Source organism: Heterocephalus glaber, unplaced genomic scaffold (assembly GCF_053883595.1).
Source record: "Heterocephalus glaber isolate CG9 unplaced genomic scaffold, H.glaber_assembly_v1.0 deba00001594, whole genome shotgun sequence".
Classification (NCBI taxonomy): domain Eukaryota; kingdom Metazoa; phylum Chordata; class Mammalia; order Rodentia; family Bathyergidae; genus Heterocephalus; species Heterocephalus glaber.
In genome coordinates this window covers 5,789,585-5,805,513 of record NW_028258369.1, presented here as the reverse complement: position 1 = coordinate 5,805,513, position 15,929 = coordinate 5,789,585, and the positions used below count along the sequence as shown (strand labels likewise).

Genomic DNA, 15,929 nt, shown 5'->3' with positions numbered 1-15,929 from the left:
CTCATCCTCCTAAGTAGCAAGGATTACCGGCGTGTGTGCCATCATGCCTGGCCAACAGGAGTCTTCTTATCTAATAGTTCCTGCTGAATACTTGGAGAAGTCTCTTAAACATTCAACTCCGATAGCCAATGAGGATTCCAACACAAGAGGACTGTGTGGGGTGGGGGGAACATTTTTTATAGGATCCCATTTCCCCTAGGAGTTGGGTTTACTAACAAAGGCTAATTCTCTTTGGGTCAAATATCAAGGTCCTTAAATATGAGATTACTACACCTTAGAACTTACTGTTTTTCCCTTGGGAATGTGTCTGAGGTATCATAGAAGTCAAGAATAAGCCAATAACTGTTACATTGAGTACAACTTGTTGAGAATGTGTTTGATTTACATGGCAAAGCCAAATAATGTGAATAATAGGTATTCTGTTTTAAAATTTATTCCATTACTGACTATAGCCATGGCTTCATTTATTCTAGAGCCCAGGCTAATGTTAGAACTGTAGTCATTTCAAAGAGCTAAACCTCTCCACATGGATGGAAGCTCCTAAATTTGGTGAGGGGAGGGTGTGGACACGAAAATCAGAACATAATGTCTGCCTTCCCTATTGCCATTTTCCATCCTGATTTAGAACCTCCACCTCCAGCTGATCAAAGGGAGCTTTATCCCAAAGAGGAAAAAGTGGTTGAAATGGCCACTTACCAAAGTCCAGGCACACTTGAAAAGCATTCTGTCAAGTGGCAAGATGAGGAAGGTGGATGAAACCGGAGCACCTTTTATCTTCCTGCTCCAAGTATGAAAGTGAGGTCACCAATGCTGCTGGGTGTGGAGGCCCCAGAGGACTGGAGGACACCCCCCACCAGCTTCCCACTCAGTAAGAAGGAAGCACATTCCCCTGGTCACTCAGTGGCAGCATGGTAGCTGGGAGAACCAGATCTCAGAAACCATTTCCTCCAACCCACTCATTTTACAAAAGCAGGCATTGAGGCCAGAGAAAGAAAATGGCTTAGCCAAGGTCACAAAGCAAGTGGTGGGACCTAAAATTCAGAGTCCTGACTTGGGTCAGTATGTGATGGTCCATCCAGGTGGATCTGTTTCTCTCTTGTTTGGATGATGCTGGAGATCAAACCCAGGGTCTCTCTCTCTCTCTCTCTCTCTCTCTCTCTCTCTCTCTCTCTCTCTCGTCTCTCTGTCTCTGTCTCACTCTCCCTGTCTCTCATGCTTGGCAAGTGCTCTACCACTGAACTATGCCCACACAACCCTCCTATCTTTTAAATCAAGATGTGGTCATTTGGCAACTTCAGGACTTGGCCCCATTCCACACAGTGCCTAGGCAAATCCTTGGGAGCACTGGGGCCACAGTTGGCCAGAGCCAGCCATGTTCCAGGACAACTGCTCCAGTGCCTGCATTTTTCACATTGAGCTAGAGCTCTTTGTTTGGTTTGTTTTTGGTACCAGGGATTGAACTCGGGTCCTTGTGCTTGCAAGGCAGATGGCAGAACCACTGAGCTAAATCTCCGAGCTAGAGCTCTTAAACAGGAACACACAACAGCACACTTAAGAAACACAGCAAGCAAAAGGGCAATTCTGCATCCCTTTATTTATAAATGAGTCAGGATTGCTGTGTTCCATTTGAGAGCAGGGGGAAGGAGAGGGGGGTACCAGAAGAGGAGCTGATTCCAGTAATTCACATTATTCAGCACCAGAGCAAATCAAATGCTTGGGCATAAGGTCGTGCTTCAACCCAGACAAGTCATCTTCTTGTCTTCTATGTACAGCAGAGTCTTAAGTATGTATGCTTTTCTTATGGCTTTGTCCCCGGACACATTGCAGTGACACACACACACACACACACACACACAAACACACACACACACACACATACAGAAACTAGAAAGGAGTCACAAGAGGAAGAGAAGTTGTGTATGTCTCATGAGCTATTTCTTTTTTTAAACTCAGATGGCCTGGACTAGTGCTGAATGGATGCCTGTGACACCAGTGCATCTCTGCTAGATAGTGGCTCATCTGATTCAGCCGAGCCAGTGACGTCATGTCACGTCTCTCCCTGGGGTATGGCTGGGTGCTAAAATAAGTTCTGAAGATAGAGAGAAAATAAATCTGTGCTCTTCCTGTTCCTTCCTCAAAGGACAGAATCAGCATCTAGTAGCCTAAGACATGGAGCAAGACAAATCCCACAGCAGTGGCTCTTCCACAATGTCTGTGTCTTGCTCCTTGTGAGGCTGCCTTGCCTTTGTCTTTGTAAGGACCTGGCACCCAGGAGCTTGCTTGCCAGAAACAGGCCATTCAGTGTGACTGTGTATTACAATCCCACCCTCAGTTGCTTATCTTGGAGGAGGAACTCAGCACTTAATTTCAGGGTCCCCGTCAGGAGGATGTGGAAGTGCTGAAGGGAGAGGCAAGGACTCCACCTGCTGTGTGGGTATCCACTAACCTTGGAAGTATGTACTGTAATGAAACTTCTCCTTCACCTGGTAGAGGCTAAGTTAACCCTTGATAGGTACTAGAAAACAAATGTACCCTCCCACTCCCCGCCCATTCTGCCCTATTTCTCCCATCTTCACTTCCTGCCCACTCCACAATCCTAAGGTGCTGCCCACTAGCCCTCCTCACTCTCTCCTTCTATTTCTCCTTCTATTTCTAGAGCAAAAGGCATCTCTTCTCTTGCTTTCTGTCGCTTCTGCTTACCTCTCCAAGATTACAGCACACATTCCCTATTTCCTATTTCAGGCTTAACTTGCTCTTGGCCATGACAGTTGACTGGATAGCCCAAAGCTCAATCCCAGCTCCTCCTGGGTGCAGGGAAGGTAGGCAACAGGGGCTGGGAGAGATTGAAAGATGTCCAAGAAGTATCAAAGGCTGGGTTACAGAATCCTCCCTGTTCCTTCTCAAGAGACTTGGGTCCTCAAGAAGGTGGGAAAGTTTTGAAGGTTATGGAGAAGAGATTTAGGACCCACTAAAGGGTTATTTTGGCCCATCCCTGGAACAACCCAGGCATTGGTCATTTCCCATAATTGGCAGTTATGGTGGCACTATCTGATGAGTCACATACATGGCACTTGTCAGTATCGTGTGTAAGGCCTGCAAATTTATAGTCAGCCTGATACATCAATCCCAGAGTTTACTTTAGAGCAGGACTCTGGTCAAAGTGGATCTATCTTCCCTGGGCCATAGAACCAGAGCATTAAATGGCTTCCCCAAGAAAGTTTCACCTACAAAATGAGGTCTTGAAATGGCTTAATAGAGCAGATTTTCTTTATCCTTCTTCCCTCTCTCCAGGAGCCTCTTCTCCCCTTTTCTCTTCCCTTTCCAGGGTTGTTATTGTGTTCTTTCACTGCTACAAGCGTCAATCAACAGATGTGGCAGGGATGCATGCCCTGTTTGTCCTGGGTGCTCAGTGGAAGGCAGTATGGAAGAATGGAGCATGCTGGAAGAATGCACCCCTTGCCTCTCTCTCTCTGTAGAATGATGTGAAAAGGGAGGACCCTGACTGAAAGAGGAATTTTCTTTCTCACAGGCCATCTTCCTACTAGCCCTCTGTCCTGTACAAGTGCTTTTCAGAATTCTGGAGACACGAACAAGGAGGTCCCAAGCCAGCTTAGCCTCATAGTTTTACTTTCTAATAAACATCATGTGTCTCCAGGTGGGTAGGGAGGTAGTTAGACCCCAATACAAAAGGGAAAGACATGCCACCTTCCTTCATTGGTTCCCCCCAGAAAGCTGTTTCCCAAAGCCTCTGAAAAGAGGTTTTTCTGTCACAAGAGGTGATAGGATCTGCCCACAAGTTGCTGGTTGGGGCTTCTGCTCAATCAGGTCCCAGCTCTGTCTGACTTTACCAGGATAACCAGGCAATATTTGCATCTGCCCAAGAGTTGGGTTCTAAACCTTGACTTTACCTGCTCATTTCCAACATGTGATTAGGGAGCAGTAACTTCAGACAGTTCTGCAGGATTCTAAAAGTTTTCATCCCATTTGGCAAACCTAAGTTCCAGGGATAACTACAACATTACCTAGACTGTTCAAAGCACTAAGCCCACAGCACTCAGCAAAACTCTTCAGAGCCTTTCTTCACCCAAAAATATTATGGGAGGCCATAAGAACAACAGTAATTTCCTGGTTGGGACAAAACATTTCTATGGGAAGCTGGCATGAGCTTTTGACAAAGTGCCCAAGTCACAAAGGAACCAAATGGTTCTTTAGATAGAGGATTTCAGCAGGGTATTAGGGCAGAGAGCAGGAGAGGGGTATATTGGAAAATGCTACCACCACATATTCATATTGCATATGATACACACCCTGGGGTAGCATATTTGGAGCATACATAGAACAGATATGTGCAAGTAGCACCCCCTATCGGTATACTATGTGTTTGGTAGGTACATCAAACTGTTACTTGAGGTCTATGAATTGTTAACTGGTCAGAAATGGGAAAGCCATTCCATAATAGTACCCTTTATAAAGAGAAGCTTCAGGAGACATTTCTTATCTGCCAAATTTAGAGTCAATGCAAAAGCAGATCCTCTTTTTTTTTTCATACAGGATGTTTTTCCTTGTTGCAGTTCCCATTGGTTAAGGTAATTTCTGGAAAACAATGAAGTCAAACCAATGATGAGAAAGTACAGCCAGGAACACATTAGGCCTTAGATAGAGTTCTCCTTAACAAAACTGACCTTTTAATGAGAAGTTAAGGTTCACACTAGATCATCGTTTACATCTGGCCCAAAATGAGGCTTTATCACTGGGCCATGGTCCTGCAATTGGAATGAGTTGATTCATTGCAACATCAAGTCTTAGTGGATGAACTGAGAAGGCTGGAATTTGTCTTTTAACTCTACTATTTCAGAAGCACTTTGCTGCCTCTATTGGAAACAAATTTATTCTGGCAGAGGTTGGGTGTTAGGAGGCAATGTGCGGGGCCCTTACAGAGCCAGAAGTAGCAGGTTGAGGGAACAGCCACGTCCACAAGTGGTTTACTTGAAGGGAGTGGGTGTACAGACCAAAGCAGAAGTCACCTCACTCAGTGCAAGACTCTCTGAGGTGCTCTGCACCTTTCCTTAGCAAGGTTAAAGTAGAGTGGTTCTAGATGATGCTAAGAAGATTGTATAGGTTGTCCAGCTGGAAACCTCCATGCTGAGCCCATGCTGGGCTGTGTGGAGAACGAGGAAGAACTAATCCTAAGACCTTCCCTTAGCAGAGCTCAGGGTCTTCCTGCTGAGCAGCAGCTCCTGTGACTCTTCCCCTTCAGACACCACCCAGGCATCCCCCAGGACCCCCTCCCCATCCTGCGTGGTGTGGCTCTTGCCTGACAGCCACCTTTACTTCTCATCCTCATCCCCCTCACTCATGCTGCTGATGGAGGCTGAGGCAGCTTTGGGCGAGGACGGGGGTGAGGTTTTGCTCGGGAGCCAGGAGAAGGTGGGTGATGGGGAGCGGGAAGGGGACCGGCTCCTGGTTGGGCTGCTCACAGGACTCTGCTTCGGGGATAAGGCCTGTAGCATCCGGCTACTCCTCTCCTGGAACATCTGTTTCTAGAGAGAAATTTGAGAGAAGACCTGTGTTAACATAGCAATCTCAGGTGGCAAAGAAACAAAAGGAAAGGCAGGGAGGAAAGCCACTACCTTGAAACACCTGAACCCACACACATAGACTTGTACTGCATTCCATGCTTACAAAGACTGGTATGGTTTGGATCTTAAATGCTCCCCCAAAAGATAATGTGTTAAAAGCTTGGTCCCCGGCTGATGGCACTATGGAAGGTGATGGAAACATTAGGAGGTGGGCCTAGAGGAAGGAAACTGGGTTGTGGGGGCACACCCTTGAAGGGGGTATTGGGTCCCTGCCCCTTCCTCTCTCTTTCTCTTTTCACTTCCTAGATACCATGATGTAAGCAGCTTTGCTCCATCATGTGCTCCCCACCATGATGCTGGGCCTCACCACAGGCCCAAAGCAACAGGGCCAAGTGACCATGGACTGAAAGTGTGAGCCAAAATATCTTTGCTCCTTTTAAGTTGTTCATATCAGGTATTTTGTCACAGTGATGGAAAGCTGACCAACACAAAGACTATGAGTGCCAAGGAACTGAGTGTGAAATTCTGGGGCACTGAGATGTCAACACATAAGATTGGTTCTTTGGATTCTTTCCTTCTTCCCTTCTTTTCTTCCATATACACAATTTTACTAACTATTATTTGCCAGGCAAATGGTAATGTCCTAGGTGCTGGAGGGATAAGATAAAACAAAAACCCCTATCTTCATGAATATGAGGAGGAATCATACAATAAACAAAATATGCGGTATGTCAGATGGAGCTGTGGTCTGTTAAGATGACAGAAGATAGCAAGATGAGGTTGGGTCAGGGGAGCTGCAATTACAAAGGGGGTGCTAATGGAAGGTCTCACTGAAAAAATGTTATGTGACCAAAGGCCTGAAAGAGATGAGAGAGGGACCCTGTAATGGTTAAGCTTAACTGTTAACTTGACTGGATTAAGAGACTCCTGGAGAGGTGACTGGATCATGAGGCTGCCATACTCATCAGTGGGTTAATACACTGAGATTCGCAGCTGAATTGCTGTTAGGAGGTGGGGCTCCATTGGAGGTGGTCACCGAGCACGTTCCTTTGGGGGTACATCTCTCACTGGCTCTCTTCCCCTGTGCTGCTTCCCAGCCACCATCAATTGAGCAGCTTTGCTCCACTATGCCCTTCTGCCATGATATTCCTGCCTTCCAATCAGCCAACCATGAATTGAAACTTCTGAAACCAAAGAAACCTCTCCTTTTTTTAAGTATGGGTGTCAGGTAGTTTGTCCTAGCCACAGAAAATCTAACGAATACAGACCCCGTGAGTGGAAATTACTGAGAAGCACCTTCCAGGCAGAGGACCCCAAGAGGTGAGCACATAAAGTGCCAGGAGGAGCAAGCAGGGCGTGATGTTGGTGTGGTGTCTGTTGGGTGGAGAGTAGGATGAGGAAGGGAGTTAGGAGATTACCAGGGAAGCAGCAGAGGGCTGTGCCACTGAGGGTCATGGCAGCCATTACGGAAACTTGGTCTTTGACTCTGAGGAGAGCCACGCAGGTACAGTCAAGGGGAGGAAGAAGGCCATCGTGGCAGTGATGGAGAGAATTAGTGAGGAAGAAAGAGTGGGAGAAACTGAGGGAGATTAGGCCAGAGAAATAACAGGGAATTGTTTCACGCAGGGCTTTCTCTGAGGAGAAGAGAAACCTCTGGAGAGTCCTGAGTACAAGAGTAACAAAATTTGCTTTTTGGTTTTTTTGCTTGTTTGTTTGTTTGTACTGGCGAATGAACTCAGGACCTCGAGCTTGCCAGGCAGGCACTGTGCCACTGAGCTACACCCTGGCCCTGCTTTTTGTTTTCTGAGAACCACTGTGGGTGCTGTGCTGGGAATAGGCTACGGCGAAGCGAGGCCAGAAGCAGGAAGACCAACGAAGATCCCATCACAATAAGAATCCAAGATTATGATGGCCCCTTGGCATCACAGCCAATTATGATGGCTATGACGATGGTGAGAAAAGGCTGGACTCCAGTATATTTTCCCCTATATGTGTGTTAAGGTATAGTAAACTCACCCTCACGCACAGTTCTGTGAGTTTTGGAAAATGCATACCATTGTATGATCACCAGCACACTCAAGACATCAGGAGAGTTTCGTCAGCCCCCAAATTCCCTCAAGACTCTTCACAGCCACCCTGCCCCAGCTTCTAGCAATAGGTATGTTTTCTGTCCCTACAGTTTTGCCTTTTCAAGAACATCATTAAAACGGAATCCTACAATACGTGATCTGGCTATATTTCAAGGGTAGAGCCAACAGGACTCATGGACAGGTGGGATGTGTCATGGAGGAGGGAAAGGAACCAAGCGACTCTAGTTTCCAGCCTGTGAAAGTGGAAAGTGGCCATGCTATTTGCTGGGGTGGGGAAGGCTGTGGGGTGGAAGGAGGTCTTTGTTTTACAGTTGAGGGCTTCAGGTGACTGTCGCCTGGTGCTTTCAGAACTGAGTCCTTCCCTGATGCTGTCCCTTTCAGTCTTCGGGGAAACCCAGTCCCAGCACTGAGCTCCTGCCTGCCAGGCTTCCAGGTGCCACCAGCCCCCTGGCCTCCTGCTCTTTGGCTGCTGCTCAGCTCCCCAAGTGCTCCGGTCCCCAGGCTTCTGAGTGTTCTGCCTGTGCTGCCTGGCATCTTTTGATTGCTCAGAGCTGAGTTTCAGCCCCCTGCCATCAGGCCAATCTTTTGATCCTAAACTAACCCTGAGAGGCAATTTTCCTACAGGTTGAGTAGCCTTCATCCAGAAACAGAAGTGTTTCAGATTTTGGATTGTTTTCAATTTTGGAATATTTGCATATACATAATGAGATAGCTTGGGGATGGGACCCTAGTCTAAATACAAAATTCATTTATGTTTCATATATACCTTCTATATGTGGCCCAAAGACGATTTTATGCAGTATTTCTTGTGTACCTGTTTTTTGCCCATGGCCTGTCGCATGAGGTCAGGTGTGGAATTTTCCATGTGTGGCACCATGTTGATGCTCAAGAAGTTTCATATTTGGGAGCATTTCATGTTTCAAATTTTTGAATTAAGAATGTTCAGCCTGTACTAGCCATTTTAGTCTTTGCTTGGCATCTGGGTTATTCATTGTACAAATCATTATGGAGACCCTCTGGGGACCAGGTGTTTACAAAGGGAAAGGGGACACTGAAGATAAAGGAAGTTGCTAGGTCTGAGCTAGCCTTTAATAACACACAATTAGAGGGGTTAGAGATGGGGCATAGGCCTGGTGGAGGGAGAACTGGCTTTCCACGCAGAGGATGCCCAGTAGAGAATAGTAAGTACAAGTTGCTTGGCATGACTAGAATCCCAAGCACCTATGGGGTGGCAACAGCCTAGGCCCGAAGCACCATAAGGAGGTGCACTGCCTCCCCAAGAACCCCAGGATTTTTCAAGGGAAAGGTACAATCAGATTTGGGCCTTAGAAATATCTTTGGGTGTGAGCATAAAAGCAAAGAAAGAAACCATGAAAGAAAAGATTGATGTTCTACTACATAAAAATTTAAAACTTTTACATTTGAAAAAAATACCATGAAATAAAATGAGGCAAATGAAAAACAATAGGGGAGAAGTTTTCCAACATTTAACTACAGGGGATGGGGGTGTAGCTCAGTGATAGAGAACCTGTCTAGCCATGTGCAAGGCCCTGGGTTCCATCCTGAGCAACATAAAAATAAATAAATACATACATACAAATTTTAGATCCTGGTACATAAATAGAACTTATAAATAAAAAAGTAAAAACCTTAATGAAAAAAGGGATATGGTATGTGTAGGCAATTCACAAAAGAAATTTATAAATGAACTATGAAAGTGTTCAACAATCACTAGTAATCAAACAAATGCAAATGATTGAAATGAGGTAGTTGTTATACATCAGATTACTAAAGCTTTTTAGAATTTGTGATGGCTAATGTGGATGTGGGTGCAGGAAAAGGACGCATTCATGTTACTGCTGGTAGGAGGCTAACATAGAAGCAACTATTCTGAGAGGTAATTTGGTAATAGGTGCAAAAGCTATTTTTGCCTGAGAGATGTGAGTGAATCTTTATTGTATGTATGAGTATTTCTCACAGTGTCATGGCAGACAAAACTGCAAAACCCTAAATAGGGTAGAAAAATCTTATATAACTCTAATCAATATACTAAGCAGTTGATAAAGATCAATTTCTTCAATAATATTTAATAAAATATTACCCAGAGCAATTAGAGAAGAAAAAGAAATAAAAGGAACAAAGATAGGAAAGGAAGGAAGTAAATTATCATTATTTGCAGATGATGTGATTCTCTACATAGAAGACCCCAAAAACTTCACCAAAAAACTTCTAGATTTAATAACCAAATTCAGTAGTGTAGCTGGATACAAAGTCAACACTCAAAAATCAATAGCATTCCTGTACACAAATAACAAACTCATTGAAAAAGAAATTAGGGAAACAACACCTTTCACAATAGCGTTGAAAAAAATGAAATACTTAGGAATCAATCTAGCAAAGGAAATAAAGGACCATAGAAAATTACAGTACTCTGTAAAAGAAGATTGAAGAGGATATCAGAAGATGGAAAGGTATTCTCTGCTCTTGGATAGGAAGAACCAACATAGTGAAAATGGCTATTCTCCCAAATTGTTATACAGATTTAATGCAATCCCAATCGAATTACCATTAGCATGCCTCACAGAATTAGAGAAAACATTCCTAAAATTCATTTGGAACAAGAAGAAACCTAGAATAGCAAAAATAATACCAAAAATGCTCATGAGTAATTGCAAAGTCAAAATGATTTCAGAATAGTATGTGCTGTATGAGTTCAATGATGTAGAAAGAATGTTTATAATGTAGATAGAAGAAAGATCTGGGTGATGGGATTGCGGGTGATTTTTTGTTTCCTTTTAGTCTTTACTTTCTAATAATTCTGTAATGAATACAGCCAGCCCTTTGTATCTGTGAGTCCCATATCCCTGGATTCAACCAACTGCAGATCAAAAATTGTGTCTATGGGTCAGGGATTTAGCTCAGTGGTTCTGCTGCCTGCCTCGCAAGCGAAGGTTCCGAGTTCGATCCCCAGTACCCTCCCCCCCAAAATTTGTGTCTATGAAGAACATGTGAAGATTTTTCGCGCATCGTTGTTCACCTAAACAATATAACAACTATGTACACTTATATTTTATTAGGTATTATAAATCATCTTGAGATGACTTAAAGTATATGGGAGGATTGGGTAGGTTATGTGCAAATACCTCACCATTCAATATAAGAGGTTTGAGTATCTGCAGATTTTGGCATCTGAGGAAAGTCCTGGAACCAATCCTTCACAGATACTGAGGTATGACTGTGTATTACTTTAATCATCATAAAATAGTATTATGGCAGGAAGAAAGAATGATAATTCAGGTAATCTGGGCAAGGAGATCAGGTCGAAGGGCAGGTATTGCAATAATGATATAGGTGAGAAAACACTAAGACCTCAGGCATATTATCAGTTCCCCTAAGTACTCATTTTCCCTTCCAAGGCCCTACCCCATTACCTTTCAGAGTCTCAAGTTTCCTCTAGCACATTTAATAGAGATGACTTGCTGATCACTACGATCCTTTCCAGATTTAAAATTCTACACATCTACGAATACACCAATTATTTACCTTCCATTAAGGGCACTGATAATTCTACCAAAAGACATTCAACCCCCTTGAAATCAAGCAGAAAAAAAAATAGCTCAGTACAACAGCATTAACTTAGATTAGGCCCATTTATGAGACAAAATCAAATGCCAAAAGGACTGGGTGGCCTATTATTAATAGCAACATTTTTAAAAAATTCTCAAACTTCTAGGAGGCACTTTAAAGTATGTGTTTTTATTACTGTAATCTTTAAGTATATTTTTAGTGGCAGCCATTAGCCCTCCTGCTGTTAATGGATTGTCAGTATTTCCATTAGAAGCCCACTTTCTAAGAAATCTACATCTTGTCTACTCTAGTTTGAATCAAGCTCATAACAGAATATTCTGCCTAAGAGGATGAAAGAACTTGAGTCCTTAATGATAAACAGTGGTGTCGTACTACATAAAATGTGCTATCCATGCAAGACAACCCTGAGCCTCAATTTGCAGGCTCTGTGATCTGTTTCTGGTGCATTTTCAAGGGTGGTTCCTCTGCAAAGGAGCTGAATTAAATCTAGTTAGGAGACAGTTTGTAATGAGCTTCCTGGGAAGAAAAGCACTTTAGAAATATAACAAATAATGAAGACCATGGCAAGGCATTTTCAAAGAGAAAACGTATTTAAATTCAGGCTTTTATCATATTAGGGGTTTCCATTTACAAAATTTTCCCCCAAGAAAATAATCCCATTTACAACCCTGTCCATATGAAAGTAATTTTCTATTTCCCTCCTACAAAGTTTTCCCTTTTAAGAAGTACTTAACATCTAGTGAGGCAGTAAATGTCTTTAAAGGTTTCAGTGTTTTCAGGTATGTTTAGGCATATCTGCTAAAAAGAAAAGAAAAAACTCTAGTGTGAGCTGGTTTGGATCTCTGGTAAACAAGATCAAACTTGAGGAGAGAAGAGTGCTCGTGTTTTAGTTCTGGACAAATTGATAAAAGGTATCATCAACAACAGCACCAACTAACCCTTACACAGGAGCCAGGGTATATCTGCCATTTGTCTGGGTGCCAGGCACTGCTATAAGGGCTTTAAAGTGTGAACCAATTTAATCATCTCAACAATGCTAGAAGGCAGCTAAACTTACTCTTCCCATTTACAGATGCTGTGCCTGAGGCCCAGATAAGCAAAGGAACTTGCCCCAGGATACCCAGCCAGGAAGTGAGTCCCTGCACATGACCACCTCTCTTGTAATTAGCTACTTTCATAGTAAGATTTTCATGTTCACTCACATTTTTCTCGTGCATATGTTTAAGGATAAATTTTTTTAAATCAACTGTCAAAAATTCCCAAGTAGGAAATCTAATTCAGAGCCACAAACTGCATTTTATATCTCTTTTCTTGAAATCAAACGTCTTAAAAATTAGTAGTGCCTAAGATGAGAATGGCTACTATTAAAACAAACTAACAACAACAACAAAAAAACAACCAGTAAATGTTGGTGAGGATGTGGAGCAATTAGAACTATGTGTATAATTGGTGGGAATGTAAAATGGTATGGCCACTACAGAATGCAGATGGGAGTTCCTCAAAAAAGTAAACATAGGCCAGAGATTTAGCTCAGTGGTTCCGCCACCTGCCTCGCAAGCACAAGGACCCAAGTTCGATCCCTGGTACCAAAAAAAAAAAACTAACTAAAAAGTAAACATAGAATTCTCAGATGATCCAGCAATTTGACTTCTTTGTATTTACCCAAGAGAACTGAAAGCAGGGACTCAGGTCTGTACAGAGCACCAAAGTTCACAGCAGCATTATTGACAACTGCCAACAGGGGGCAACAACCCAACTGTCCATCAACAGGAGAATGGAAAAACAAGATATTGTATGTACACACACGCAATGGAATATTATTTGGCTTTAAAGGCTGCTACAACATTTATCTATGCTACAGCATGGATGGACCATGAAGGTACTATGCTATGTAAAATAAGCCAGACACAAAATGGTGAATACTGTATGATTCTACTTATATGAGGGACATAGAGTAGTTAAATTCACAGAGACAGAAAGGAGAATGACATTTCTCAGGAGCTAGAGAGAGTTGTGTAAAGGGCATAAGGGCTGGGGGTGTAGCTCAGTGGTACAGCCCCAGCCTATGGTACCAAAGGCCATAGGTTCAACCCCCAATGCATGCCTATAATACTAGCACTTGAGAGGCTGAGGCAGGAGGATTGCCATGAGTTCAAGGCAAGCTTGAACTACATAGCAAGACCTTTGTCTCAAAAAAGAAAAAAAATTTAAAATAAAAGGTACAAAGTTTCTATTTGGGATGATTAAAAAAGCTCTGGAAATGGACAGCCGCTCAACACTGTGAATGCATGTACTTAATGCCACTGTACACTTAGAAGTAGTTTAAATAGCAAATTTTATGCTATATATCTATTTATCACAATTTAAAAATTAGCAGTGACGAACAGACACAATCTATATTTTAAAAAATAATCTCATGTAGAAGATGGCTAATGCCTGTTTGGTTGGCATAGATAGGATCTGTCAGACTGATCATATGGGACAAAAGACTCTGCTAGTGTATGATGAATTTGCACCTGACTAAAGATCATTCTTTCTTGGAGCTCAAGGAAAGGGTATGTGTTTGCATGGTAAAACAAAACAGTTATTTTGTTTTCACAACGAAAGAATTCTGTTTTCAGATTCAGTGAAGGAATACAGTGGCAGATCATTCCGAATGATGCATAATGGTTTTTTTTAACGGCATATGTGGCTGAGGAGCTAATATTTAAATAGGCTGTGTCCGCTGTGCAAATTCAGATAACTTCAAACAAGAAGCAAGTTTCACTGGGAAAACCCTACTCCCAAACCAAACCCTGAACTCTGACCCAACGTTCCCTGACCCAGGCTCCACAACCCTGAATACTAAGTGCCATTTTGGAAACAACGGCATAATCTCCAACAAATCAACAAAGCTTTGAAATGAAGCTCCTTAAAAACCCTTCTTGTGACAGTCGTCTTTCAGAGACACCATCAAAGAATGGTAATACAGACTTCTGCTGGGAAGGTGCTATAGTTTAGATCTGGAATCTTCTCCATAGTGTCGTGTGCTGTAAAGGCTTGGTCTCCTGCCCAGAGCACTATTAGGACATGGTGGAAACTTCTAAGGTGATTCCTACGGGGAAGCCTTCCCCAAACCAAGAGCGTGCCTCTAAGGGAACTGAATATTGTGTTTCCCCACAAGCTCAAAAGCAACAGGGTAAACCAACCATGGTCTGGGATTTCCAAAACTGTGAGCCAAAATAAATGTTTCCTCTTATCAAGTTGATTGTCTCATGAATTCCATTACAGCAATATGAAGCCAACTAATACAGAAGGGTTTCCTTTGCCACATTGGTTGTGTTATATGCTACCTTCTGAGCATGAGTCAAGACTCTTCAGAAGAATCAAACAAAAGTAGTTAAATAAGTAGACTGATGAGATTGAAAAATAAGAGCTTGTGCCTGATAATATACCAACCAGACTGGATGAAGAGGAATAGATAATCTATTATAGCAATGAAGTACAGACTTCTTGCTTCAAATTCTTAAAAGCCACTGTGGCAGGCAGCCTCTGATATGGCCCTCAATGGCTCTACCTCCTGCTATTCACATCCTTGTGTAAGGTTCTCTCATAGTGGAAAGGAGCAAGTTAAAATATTCTCTGGGACCAGGCAGGCAGCGTAAATGTGTGAGTCAGGTTGGGGCAGGGGTGTGAGCCTTTAGGAATGATGTGGCCATGGAAAAGTAGAGAGCTCATGCCCTCCCTAAAAAATAAAAATTAAAAAAAAAATTTAAAATATGGTTGAGTGTTAAGCAAACCAAGTCTGCCTGTTAAATTCAATCCACCAAACATGAAGTTGTAATCAATCCCTCTATCCACCAACATAAGCAATAAAAGGCTCATGATGCCTAGATATATGTGGGGTACTTAGGCCTTGCCATATGCTTTGCAGATGCTGGACATTTTTGTGAATGGGAATTCCTCACATATCCATTCATTCAATTCAGAAGTGTTTATGGAGAACCTACTATACCTACATACTATGCTATGTACCAATCCTCTTGTACCAACTTTTGTACTTTAAATCCTTCTATTTTGTACCTTTCCAAGTTTGGGTTACTTGTATCAGTACTGTATTTGCAGGTAATGCAGATCCTCAATTTTAGAAATGAGTTCCAGTCCCAAATCCACAAATAAAGAATTATTATAATAACAGCATATTCATGAAAAGCAAATTACTTATCTTGGCGTTTAACATCCTTGTAACTATTCCTGTACTTTTAATGTCAACAGAAAAAAGTAATGTCTAAGTCTGGCTGATACAGTAAATTAATGTTAATAACAGTTTTGACACCAATAGCAAGTTTTAAAAAGGAAAACCTCCAGTTTTTAAGCTGGGTTTCATTTCTTAAAAATCACCTCAGCTCGTTGTCACCAGACTCCCCAAGAACAATTCTAGCTACTATTTCACCTTCACTGGGAGCCTGAAACAATGAAGATCTATAAAGTTTCTGTGAAATTATACCCTTTCCCTGCCTTTGCTCACCCCGGGGAGAGAAAACATCCACCCCTTGAGTTACAATGTGAGGGCTTCTCAGCAGAGACACATTTCTGAATCCCTATAAGCAAATGAATACCTATGTGGTTATATTAAAAACTACTACCTACTGCTAACTGTTTCCTCAGAGGCTGAACATCAGTTATAAAAATG

At 42.6% G+C, this 15,929-nt stretch overlaps 1 protein-coding gene across 9 annotated transcripts in view; it reads right to left on the bottom strand.

The window, feature by feature from the left end:
• Nucleotides 1-1,574: 1,574 nt before the first annotated feature.
• The window catches only part of Pcyt1b (phosphate cytidylyltransferase 1B, choline), a 100,706-nt gene continuing 86,351 nt past the window's right edge, over nucleotides 1,575-15,929 (bottom strand). For all 9 annotated transcript variants that reach the window (XM_013068315.3, XM_087193614.1, XM_004872229.3 and 6 more), the window contains one exon: nucleotides 1,575-5,540. In XM_013068315.3, the coding sequence (XP_012923769.1) occupies nucleotides 5,328-5,540 (213 nt within the window). In that variant the 3' untranslated portion in view covers nucleotides 1,575-5,327. The remainder of the gene's footprint in view (nucleotides 5,541-15,929) is intronic.